General features: G+C 37.6%; 1 protein-coding gene across 3 annotated transcripts in view; it reads left to right on the forward strand.

Moving 5' to 3' along the window:
• calcr (calcitonin receptor) overlaps positions 1-12,490 on the forward strand; it is a 63,064-nt gene that overhangs the window by 27,841 nt on the left and 22,733 nt on the right. For all 3 annotated transcript variants that reach the window (XM_020631701.3, XM_065948229.1, XM_065948228.1), the window contains 13 exons: positions 2,038-2,105; positions 5,083-5,224; positions 5,544-5,651; positions 8,274-8,365; positions 8,458-8,617; positions 8,749-8,859; positions 8,976-9,088; positions 10,400-10,472; positions 10,573-10,683; positions 10,823-10,935; positions 11,418-11,586; positions 11,666-11,776; positions 11,915-12,027. In XM_020631701.3, the coding sequence (XP_020487357.2) occupies positions 2,061-2,105; positions 5,083-5,224; positions 5,544-5,651; positions 8,274-8,365; positions 8,458-8,617; positions 8,749-8,859; positions 8,976-9,088; positions 10,400-10,472; positions 10,573-10,683; positions 10,823-10,935; positions 11,418-11,586; positions 11,666-11,776; positions 11,915-12,027 (1,461 nt within the window). In that variant the 5' untranslated portion in view covers positions 2,038-2,060. The remainder of the gene's footprint in view (positions 1-2,037; positions 2,106-5,082; positions 5,225-5,543; positions 5,652-8,273; positions 8,366-8,457; positions 8,618-8,748; positions 8,860-8,975; positions 9,089-10,399; positions 10,473-10,572; positions 10,684-10,822; positions 10,936-11,417; positions 11,587-11,665; positions 11,777-11,914; positions 12,028-12,490) is intronic.

Here is a 12,490-nt window from a genome sequence, read left to right on the forward strand (position 1 = left end):
GAAAATGTAATTTTTCAACCTCTTCCCAAGTTCATTGAACTGATTAACACCACTCTTGTCTGTAGGCTAAATTAAGTTACTGATAGCAATCTGTTACATAGCTTATTTCACAAACGTCTCAGAGCTTAATACCCCAGAAAGTTACTGTGACTGCTCATGTCAACCACATAATTATTTTTTACACCACACATTTTAGTATTTAACACAATGGTTAAATGAAGTAAATATGCAAAACTAAGCTAACAATCTGCTTGCTGTAGCTTTCTGTTTAGCTTACACACACGAGTGGTGTCGATCTTTTCATCTTAAACTCCTTGTGAAAATAAATAAGGGTGGTTCCAACCAGGTCTGTTCCTTTCAGTTTGTATCTTTGTCTCCTCTTCCCTCCCCTTGTGATTTTTAAAAACTCAGTTACACAAATTGGATAGCTTACATTGAATCAGTTGTGTCGATTCTCTACACTTTTGTTTGATCAGACTTTATGATAATATACGATTTTATACATTTCACATGCTTGCACAGCCAGAGGTGATTAGATGATAATCGTTGGTGTGAGCTCTGCTGTGTGTTGCTGATGATGTTTTTATAGATCTTCTCCTAGAGGCCATTTTTGGATCCATACATTAGTTTCCATGTCCCCCCTCCCCCCATCCCTTTGTCTTGATTTTTTATTTTTATTTAATTTCATCCTTTTATAGGATGTTTCAAAGGATTGTTCTGGGGAAGTTTGTTGCCAGTGCTTGACTGAGTTTTCCAACATGATGGATCATTGGTATATTGTAAAGTTACTTGGTTTTAATGCAATATTGAGCAGAGGACCGGATTATGCTGAAAATGACCGAATAGAAACAGTGTTACTCAATGGGTTTCAGATTCAACTTCAGCACGGGGATGAGGTTAATCGTGATGGTCAAATGACAAAAGTGGAACAATGTTGTGGGAAGTATTGACCATTAGTCAGGAAAAACAAATGTTAGGAAGATTGTTTGGGTTTCAACACAAGATACAAAATTATTTTTCTGTCTTCTGGCTCAAAGTTCGGTGGTAACTCCAAAAGAACCTACAATTTTTGTAATGATTCAGTCTGTATCATGGAGTATAAAACCTATATTGTTTATAAATTGCTGATAAACCTTTTCAGAGTGCATTCTTACAACAGCGCTGTAACGAAACTCTGCAGTCATTACGCCTTTGTTCTTTTATATTAATTCTACAACAGCGTAATATTGGTGTCATTTCTCACTGTGTTATGGCTTTTTCTGTCTGGGAGACCTCCAAACACTTACCGGTGCAACTTTGGATTTTACGGCAAAAACAAAGAAATCAGAAATGAGAAATTGTCGGGGAAATGTAGTAGATTCCTGGTCAGAGATAATCACTCTTGGCCTTAAATATGTTGCAGATGGAGTTCTGGGTTAATTTTTCATCCTACTACTAAGTAGAGTACCATCAGCATGCATCTGAAAAGCCAACTCAAATATCATCAATCCAGCTAACCTTTCATGGTGACTTGTTCTTGCTCATGCATGTCTATCTGCTGGAAAGCCTGCCCCCGGGGCCCCCTGGCGGGTGTGGAACAAGCAGTAGGGCGTCTGAGCAATTCAAACTGCGGAGTGATGGGCTTCCAGCAGAGACTCTGTGAGCCAAAGCAAAGAGACCTGAAGTGAATTTTTATCTCACATGCACTCCGTTCCTCAACTGTCAGGTCTGCTGCTGCAGCACACAATGATTAATGACCATGAACTAGTATTTTGTTACTATTTGTCTGTGGGAACCTGTCTGCATTTTGTTTCAGGTTTTGATGGTTACTTTTGCTCGCTATCTCTCAGACGCACTCACGCACCGAGAAACCGTTTGAAAAGTCACAAGCCGCAACGCTTCTGCTGCAGTGCTTAGCATTTCAGATTAATGATTGCTGTTGTTTTTCTCCTGAGATGCTGTAATCGTGATTTCAAAAAGCCATATGTTTGCTCAGTAAGTCACTTTCATGCTACAGCTTGTTTACTGATAGTTATAACTCCTCTTTTGTCCCTCCAGAGATCGGTCTGTTAGAGGAAGATATGAAGGTAGTGCGCTCACTTTGGATCCTTTGGTTTCTCCTGGTGGTAAGCTCTAACTTTTTTTTTTAATTCAAGGATATACAGTAAGATTAATATGCCCTGGTTCCCTTTATGTCCATAATGTATTCTGCACATGTGTGTTTAACCACAAAGGATTCCATTTTCATTAAAGTGGCACATAGTATGCTTTGGTCCAGTGGTTTTCTTTTCTCAGCAAAAAGCCTTGTAATTAATTTCCCTTCATCCTTTATAATTAATAATTATAGTTTAGAATTAACTCAGCATGTTCATTACAAACTTGGTTGACCTCAAAGCGAAGAAATGTCATCCATCACTGCATGTGTCTGTTTGTGTTTGCTGCATTTCTCTTGTTTCTGATCCTTACACTTCTATGCAGATGGTGCACTATTGAGATGTCTTGAATTTCACTTGTATACAAACTTATTGAACATCCATGCATGACAAAATGTTAGCATCTCTTAAAATCACTTTTGTATTTGTGGTATGACTAAATCTGCAATGTGTTGTAAACCATGCTAATTTGAATCTTTGATGTGTCAAAATTAGAAATAGAAATCTGGATTGAAGTGCAACAATAAATCTAAACTTAAAAAATACAATATGTAGATTCCGCCGACAAGGGGCTCTCAATCAAGACTACAATAACAAATCATGGGAGTTCCCTCTGCTAACCCCCTCCAAGAACGACTGAAACAGACCTGAGGAAGAGAATATGTTTACTGACAATGTATCCAGATATAATTTAAATGACGTTTTTTATTAAAGCAGCTCATACAGCAACAGTACGACAGCTTTCAGTAGCAATTCCCAAGGTCGTTGACGTAATATCCTGTCTCCACTGCAACTATAAAAATTCTGTCTGTCATGGCTGCTTTGTAATGGCCGCCACGAAAAGACATGTCCAATTACAACTCTAGAATTACAGATTTCTTTAGCTTTGATAACTGTTGGAAATGTTTGAGGTAATGTAAGTACTCAACAAAAAAATATATAACATGGGTTTAGTCATTTCTTGTAATTTCTTAGATATTTTAATGCAAACATTGTCATAAAATTCTACATATTTTACATTTAAGTTCATTTTTGCGAAAATTGTACATATTCTTATTAATACATTTTCACATAAACATACAGTGTGTTGAAAAACCTCGAGACAGTATGGAAAATGATTGCTGAAAGTGTTCCTGTACTCTCTATAAAAACTCAGTCATAATGGACCTCACATTTATAAAGTCATTAATCATGATATTGTCACATACAGTTCTATCCCTGCTATTATATGTCACAATTTTTTTTTATGTTTGGAGGGTTGAAGTGGGCATTGAGAATAGGTGGTCTGTGTCCTTCAGCCCATAAAAAAGTGAGATCTTAATCTAAAGAACCTACCATCCAATTTAAATTAATCTTTGAAGGACAAGTCATACTATACAGTTATAGATCATACACTTTTCTATATAGTAATGGAGGAGCTTCAATCAAAAGTGAAAGATGTTAAAATGAATGTAATACTTTAGAAAAATTATAGTGGGGTGACACATTTTGTGCATTATGTCCTATCATATAAAACCTTCTGATTTCCCTGAAGTGGGCCTTATAATTACACAAATCAAACTGTACCACTTGACTTAATGGGGGTTCTATAATAAATCATATTTTCAACACCATGACTTTAGTATATTATATATTCAAAGGCTTGGAGAGGAAATTCATCTTTTTTTTTTTTTACCAGCTAAAGGGATGTTGGCTTAGGTCCCTGTGGGCATGTTCACTTTGGGATATTTTTTAGGGCTTTTATTTACTGCAGAAAAACGATGTCTTTCATGAGTCATTGTCCATTACTAAATAGAAAAAAAACAGTTGGCTGTTGTTTAGTTTTAGTAAAATGGACGTTTTCTGTTTCAATTCTCTTTGCCTTTCAGCATCAAGCCAAACCAAGAGGTCCTGGAAAGAATTACTGCCAAATGTATTCGTGCTGTTCTGCTTTATGTCTCTGTACTTAAGTTTTAAATGTTCTTGAAGTGCTGTTTTATGTAGACTCATGAACCGTACAATGTAAGAGCTTTACATCAGAAGATTTTGTTCCTTTTTTCTCATTCATTATGCTCATCTGTTGATACTGGTGGTGGCCTGGTGGTCGTATGTATGACGTCATTTACTTCAATGTTTGGAGTGACATCATATGTACGGCTGCTAAACTGCTACATGGGACATCAGCATTCTCACAAGAGTCACCCTTTGTCTTGCAATCAGTACATTTTAAAGAAGCTTTTATCGGGCAGGTAAGAATGATATTTTGTTCTAATGAGTTTCTTTTCCCCCTTAACTAAAAGACAGGGGGAGGAGGTTTGCATCTGAGTTATAAAAGGCTTGTGCAGAAGGAGGTATTGAAATTCATCAAATGATTTAGGAAATGCAAGTGCATGAGCCTGGCTGGCACTCTGAAAAGCTTAATTCTCAGCCAAAAAAAAATGTGTGAGATAAGTCAAAGCAAAATGAGCTCTTTATCCCTCAGCGAGCAGCACAATCAGAACCAGCATTTCACACGGCTAGCCTCTTCATTTTAATGCCACCTCCAAATACAAACAACAGAGCAGAGATAAGCTTCATCAGCTTCTTAAACTTTTGAGCACCCAAACACACTTTAATGAGTTGCATGAATTGTGAGTGAGCAGAATTTCAATGCTGCGGAAAATCCTCGTCAGATCAGCTTTGAAAGGGCTTCAAAAAAAAGCTTCAATTTTAACATTACATTTAAACTTTTTAATATTTTGTATAGATCTGGACTTTGTCATAAAACTGAAATATTAAAAATGAGACCCAAAAAGTGAGTCCCAAAAGTTACCCAAGAATTTTAACTCTGTCTTATTTTGACAGTCAAGGGGATCCAGATAAGAGCAGTAACCCCAAACACACCTGATGACACACTCCAAAATGTCGGTAGAAAAAGTTTCTTCTTTCATGTCCTCTCACCTCCGATATCATTTTTTCTCCACAACAAAAGGGGGTGGAAGGAGCTGAAGGAACCTCAGACCCTTTGCTCAGGACTGGACAGAGCATGACGGAGGGACAGGAGCGGGCAGTGAGCCAGGATCAATACAAATGTCTTGAGCTTTCCAACAAACACCACCAGGAAAACAGAACTGGTGAGAGGCCACAATCATTTAAGGTTTCTTCAGGCCAAATGGATTAGCTCTGGAGAACATCACAGGTGTAATGACATTGTAAGAGAGGGGATTGAGGTCAGTACACGGTTGTTCAGGGTAATGGTGTAGTGTTGCCAGTGGTTGTTTAAATTACATGAAAGGGCTTTTGGGGTAGAAGCTGGGGGGCTATAATGGCTTTCAAGGCTGTAGGCAAGTTGCATAACCCTGACATATATTTTCACTACATACAACTGAAGATACAGAAAATGTGTGTTTGTACACACAATAGTCATTACACTTTTCTTTTTCTTGTCTAAAGCTAGGTTCTGTGGACGTCTATGGGACGGCCTGTTGTGCTGGGATGAGACACAGGCTGGGATATCTGTAACAAAGAACTGTCCAGGTCATCCTGACATGAACCCAAATGGTAGGAACCCACTGAACCAGTAGTGGTGGGAAACTGAAGGGGTTTCATGCATAACATTTTAATTCCAGGTCATCAGACAATGCAGAAAACAATCAGATATTCTGTGTGCTTTGAGGTTGAAAGGTCATGGGGCTTATTGCATTATAAGTCCAATGCTAACCACATACTGGCTAGTGGACTAGAAAGGCAGATTCATACTTTAATGTTTAATGTTTTATTAGACATTTCCATGAGACAGTCTGGGAAATGTTAGTTTATGATTTATCTTGGAACCCATTGGCTATTGTCTGACGATAATACAGTCTTTGGAAATAGCCAACTTACAGGGCTTCCAGTGAAGCTAGCAGTTGATATCAATGACTTCTGGACATTACTTCCTTTCCTTTTACATGCAAGAACTGCAGACAATTCAGCAGTTACAGCAAAATATATTGTCATTTGATTTAAAAACATAATAAAACTGCTCACTTCTAAATCTAGTATGATGGGATGCACAGAGTTGGATGGGAAAGACACTGAGGTTGAGCAAAACCAATGGCATCAGCTGTTTCAGACAAGCTTCATTATAAGAGCCTCATTCTTCAGCTTAGGCTACCAGCTGACTTGTAATGTTCCGTGTAATCCAATTCTTCCAATGTTGATTAAAATATGATTTAATATCCATGTGTCTGACTAAGGGGTGGATTAATTCTCAAACCATAAATCTACTACTGTTAGATTCTTTGGAATTTTCTGCTCCCTCATGAACATAGCTATCTTCCACAAAATCAAACCACAGTCTACAACAGTTTACCATAAAAGGTCATGACAAGTGTGGAGTAAAAGATCAGATAAGATAATCCTTTATTTATCCCACAATGGGGAAATTTACAAATTAAAGTACTTCAAAAAAGAGTAGAAATTAGTTTAAAAATTAAAGGAAGATTTTGTGATACATGGATTCAAATAGGGCTAACCTGCCAGATTTTCTTGTGTAGTGCTTTTCCTATCACAAATGCTAAATTAACCCTTCAGCTAATTCTTTAGCTAATATGACATATTTTCTTTGAATTTTCCTCAAATTTTCCATTTTAATTAGCCCCATGCACTTGCAGCTCTGATTTCCCTAGAAGTCTGTCAATTTGGTTAAGTTGTAAATAAAGCAAGAGGAATAACCCCTATTTTTATAATCAGATCCATCACCAAGTTGAATTTGAAGTACTTTAATTTGAATGAATCCAATGATATAGTAATCAAGAAACTACAAAATTGGTGGCAGTCTCAGCAGCATCAACTTTAATGTAGGCTAAGTGTTTAATAAGTAAATATGAGATTGCTATTGAGGAAAAATTACTCCTACAAGATCACAGTAAATGGCAAATGGACTTGAGCTTCTATAACACTTTTCTAGTCTTCTGAACACTCAAAGCACTTTTTACACTGCAGGCCACATTCCACAATTCACAGTCATTCACACACTGAAGGCAGAGGTTGGTATGTAAAGTGTCCTTCAGTTTTAATTAATGTTGATGAAGCAGTGGGAGCAATTTGGTGTTCAGATTCTTGCCCAAGGACAATTTGACATGTGGCTGCAGGAGCTGGAGATTGAAACTGAAACTGAAATTGAAGCCATTACATTACCAGTCAATGCATACAAGGTTCTTTTGGATGCTACAATGGAGTAAGACTGACACTACAGAAAACATAAAAGACATCCAGCATAAGACATTTACAAACTGGATAACCCCTTATTCATCTGCCGTGTATGTAATCTAATGAGGCTAAATGAAAACAGACATTTATTGATATTGCTTTTGACTGAAATGTATCATGGAAATAGATTTATGTTTCGATGGAAGTATCCATTGCATTGGAAGCAGTTCTGTTAACGTGAAGAATGCAAGGCTAAATAACGTGTAGCTGAAAAGATCCAGAGTCAAGTCATGTCTGATTTAGGAGATGCAGCAGGACAGAGAGTATTGAGGTGAAGGAGAGGTCAGAGAGAAGACTGAAGAGTATATATATATATATTTGTTACAGGCCGTATATATATAAAAAAGAGGGATTACATAAAATGACAGAGTAGTCTGAGTCAGAGAGATGGATTGGGAGAGAGAGAGGGTGTCTTTGTCAGAGAAAAAAGATCTTCAAAAAATGCGTGACGCTAAGTGTCCCCTCATGGCTCCTTATTTAAAGCTGATGTTACTGATATGAGGCTTTGGGGGAGTTATACAGTTGGAAGAGGTTGTTGAACATTTGATGAGCTGTCGGAGAATACTCAGCAGCCTGGTTATGGAGGCTGTTGTCAGTAACATTATGATCTCATTCTTAGCTCTGCAGTACAAATGTTTCTAAAGCCCCACATTCCAGAAATATCTCTTTGACATAATGTTTGATGATGTATGCCAAGTTAAATTAATCACAGTTGTTTAGTAATGCAAAGATTTAGGGTCAGATTTATGTTGGAAAATGCCAACATACTACTGCAGAAAAACAAGGAAAGAGCTCAAGAAAAAGGGCATTTTATTACAGACATGAACATCAAACAGAAGCAATTATGTCCTCACAAGTAATATGATGGTATAATTAATGGATTGTGCTTTTGTCAAGTTGCCTTTGTGATAATTACTTTTCCCCTTTCAGAAAAAGTGACTAAATTATGTGACCAATTGGGAAATTGGGTTGAGACTGAGACTGGATCTACTTGTCAACCATCTTCAAAGAAGAAATCAGAGGTATTTAGTCTTGGGCTGTTTCCCTGCAAATAATGGAGGTACTTTCAGTAGCTCTGCAACTAATTTGTACATTGAACTTCCTTTTTACCCAGACAGAGGTCAACCATTATTTAAGGGATGCTCCAGCAGAGCCCACTACAGTGGCCACTGATATTATGACAGAAAAAGGCGATGTTATAGAAGAAATTGTCCTTGAAAATGAAAATAAATGCTTAGAGAAAATGAAGCATGATCCACCCTACAACAAATCAGGTACTGCCTACTGAATGTAGAAAGTCACTGCCTATCAATCCAAGGTTTATTTTAAATCAAGCGTATCACTTCATTTTAAGTGAAAAAACTGTTCAAAAGAAATGTTTTCTTTATATTTATTGTTGTCGTAGGTCTTTACTGCAGTCGTAACTGGGATGGCTGGTTGTGCTGGGACGACACTCCAGTTGGAGCTCTTGCCTCCCAAAACTGCCCAGATTATTTTAGTGACTTTGACCCAACAGGTGAGCAGTGAGACTCAGGTGTTTTTGCCCTGCTGGTCTCTCACAAAGATGACCCTTCTCGATCTTTATTGATAAAATTAAACCAAATTGGACTCACTCTTAGTTCTTCTTTGCAGAAATGGCTACTAAGTACTGTGAAGAGGACGGTCGTTGGTTTCACCATCCAGAGAGCAACATAACTTGGACAAACTATTCACTCTGTGCAACTTCCAATGAGAAGAAGCAGAGGGTAGAGTAAATTATTGTTGAAGTCTTAATACATTTTTTTTTTTGCACGTTCTCAGTTTATCAACACACTTGTTCTCCTTGCAAGTCTAGGACATGTGGCATCTTCCACAAAGTTGTATTCTGACGTTGAAGGCAAAAGTGGATAAAGGAATATGCACAAATATAGTTGAACTATAAACTGGGTTACTAAAGGAGGTGTCTTTGTCTACAGTTGCAAAAACCAATGGTGCAGCCTTTTTAGCCACAGCAACTAGCCTCGGTTATATTCATGGATTGGGGAACTGGTGAAGTATCCTCTTATAGCATTGTGTCCTTAATGTCAATGACTATCTTTGGAACCAGTCTTCCAACAGATAAACAACAGATGAGTGTACTATCCTTTGAATTTTCAACAACCTGGCAAACCCAAATTAATTTCTGACTTATAGCTGGTTCAAGAAGCACCCAATTGGCATCCATTAAAAATGAATTTGTTTCAAAACAACTAATTTTAGGTCAACCTTTGAAATTGTGAGGCAGTTGTTGCTATCATGTGGGTTTGAAATCATAGGGCAGCTCTGCTAGGTTAATGGTAAACATGTTTCCTTATTACCAGTGTAGAAGCCATTTTAATCATGGTTAATTTAGTCTCCGAATTCTGATTTCAGTTGGTGCTAATAACGCATATCGTTTGGATTATTGGAAATAAGTATGTGATTTATGGGAATTATTTGATTTGAAATAGACAACAATTTATTAGGCCATACCTTTGGCAGGTATTTTTTGTTATGGGTGGAGTTTAGTAATTAATGTGGCCGCAATGCACAGATGGTGTGAGAAAATGACAACAACTTTGTGCGTTGTGGAGTTGATGTAGCGTCACGTCAAATGTTTTTTGATCGTGTTAAAAAAAAAGTTCAGATTTTGAATATTAAGTTTGGATGCTGTTTTGGAAATTGTGGAAACTCTAAAATTAATAAATTGGAAAATGAAAACTAGCGAGCCGTGAGTACTGATATATTGAAGTGGACATGGATCAGAAACAAGTAAATTGGCTCCTACTATTTAAGTGACTTTTTAAAACACTCTTTACGGAAAATGCAACCAGTCTTGGACTCTCAGCGTTATTAAAGAATACTAAAATTGTGAAAGCATTCCCCATGTTCCTATCCTTTTCCAGTGTGCTATTCTAGTTAAATATTCTCCTGTTTAACCAAGAGCTCAAGCTTCAAGAGATAATTGTTAATCAGTGTTGATAGTGTCGAGGGTTCAGCAACAATTTTGGACCAATATTAATGTATTTTGTTTTTTAAAATTAATACATTTTCCACAGACACTGAAAATTGTTGAGAACGAATACAAATGCCTCCTGAAAATAAATCGCGATCCACCTTATAACAAATCAGGTATTGATGTTTACTGAATCTCATTTATGTTCTACAATCATACATATGAGGGGCCTGGAAACATTTCTAATCATGTTCTTGCGCTGTGTTGTTGTTCAAGGTCTGTACTGCGGTCGTAACTGGGACGGCTGGCTGTGCTGGGACGATACTCAAGCAGGAAAATATGCCTCGCAAAATTGTCCTGACTATTTTTCCGACTTTGACCCGACAGGTGAGCAGTATCACTCTTACACAGGCCTGTTGATCAGCAACTTAGATTTAAATACACAGCTGAACAGGTCTACAGAGGTTTGGACAGTGTTCCAGGAACATATTACACTCTCGATTTATTTAAATACTGTTCTTTTTAGAAAAGGTAACTAGGTTCTGTGGGGAAGACGGGCAGTGGTTTCGCCATCCAGAGAGTGGCAAGACTTGGACCAACTACACACTGTGTGCTGTCAACACTAAAGAGAAATGGAGGGTAATGCTTCTAAGATAACTATTACACATCAGAAACAATGGTTATCAGTAAGTAGGCTACCAGCTTGCTTGGTTTTCCAGTAAATTTAAAGGTCACATATGATCCTCCTTTTTAACAAGTTTAAATAAGTTTCAGAGCTGCCAAAAACATTGCTGTGACGTTTCTTGCAAAAAATCCACCCCAGTCCTATATTTTAGCATTCCTATAAACCCCTATATTTCAGCCGTGCTCAGAACAGGCTGTTTTTGTGTCTGTTGCTTTAAATGAAAATTAGCTGTCTGACCACAGCCCTCTGGAATTGGTTGGGTGGCTCGTGCTTTCTCGCTATGTTTTTGTTCGTTATATTTTTGGAGGAAAAAAGGTTAAATTCCTCCACTTGTCATAATTATGTGTAAATCTTCTCATCGTTTAGCTCCATTGGTCCTGACTCTGTATGTGTATATTGAAGTGTGTGTTATTGTGTGTGATGTCTTCCCTAAAAGAAGGCAGCTGCCCAGCTCTCAGGAGACGCAGAGGTGGAGCTTTCTGATGAAGCCACTGTCAGTCCCATGGTGAACCCAGTGGAGGAAGAGATAGTGAGGAAAAAAATCCTCGACAGTCAGTACAAATGCTTTGAGAAAATGAATCGAGATCATCCGTATAACAAATCAGGTAGCCAAAACCGACTCATTTAGCCTGCTTTTGTTTTACTTTTCCTATTTGGATGTTTGACTGTCTCATGGTGTTACAGGACTGTACTGCAGTCGCAACTGGGATGGCTGGCAGTGCTGGGACGATACTCAAGCGGGAACCTACACCGCTCAAAACTGCCCCAACTACTTCGTGGACTTTGACCCGACAGGTGAGCTGTGACACTCAGGAGACTTTGCGTGAATGAGTTGAGTACAATCTATGAAAAAGACAAAACATGAACACAAACTGTGTGCATGTGAAGACATTGTTTGAAAATGACTAGTTATTGATTTGTTGTTACTTTCAGAGAAGGCCACTAAGTACTGTGGGGAGGACGGTCATTGGTTTCGCCATCCGGATACCAACAGGACCTGGTCCAACTACACACTCTGCAACGAAAACACAAAGGCAAAATTGAAGGTGAATATTTAAACCATGTATAGTCTACTATAATAGATAAATTGCATGTTTGCCACGGTTTTATAAGGCAGCGTAATCATTTCTGTTTATGCCTGGATCAGGTTAGCCATCTGATTCTGTATCAACAGTAACTTCTGTTATTAAGAAAGGGGCAGGTATTATACGTTTACTTCTTCCTGCTCCTGTTTGTTCATGGACAGTGTATAAGTATAATGCGAAAATATTTCATGTTGTGTGTTGTGTTATTGTGTTGTAATCATACACTGAAATGAGCAAATAAATCAACAATGATATGTAATGAAATGAGTCGTTTTTTTTTTTTTTGAGAAAATTTATCAAATGGAAATAAATAGTTTTCATGTCGATGCTCATAAAAATGTGTAACAAACCATTATAAACAGGCTTTTTGTTTCCAAATAATGGTTACCCTCCTTAACTGAGTTCCATAGAAATACTGTATTTA

The sequence above is a fragment of the Labrus bergylta genome, chromosome 19 (genome assembly GCF_963930695.1).
Source record: "Labrus bergylta chromosome 19, fLabBer1.1, whole genome shotgun sequence".
NCBI classification, from domain to species: Eukaryota; Metazoa; Chordata; class Actinopteri; order Labriformes; family Labridae; genus Labrus; species Labrus bergylta.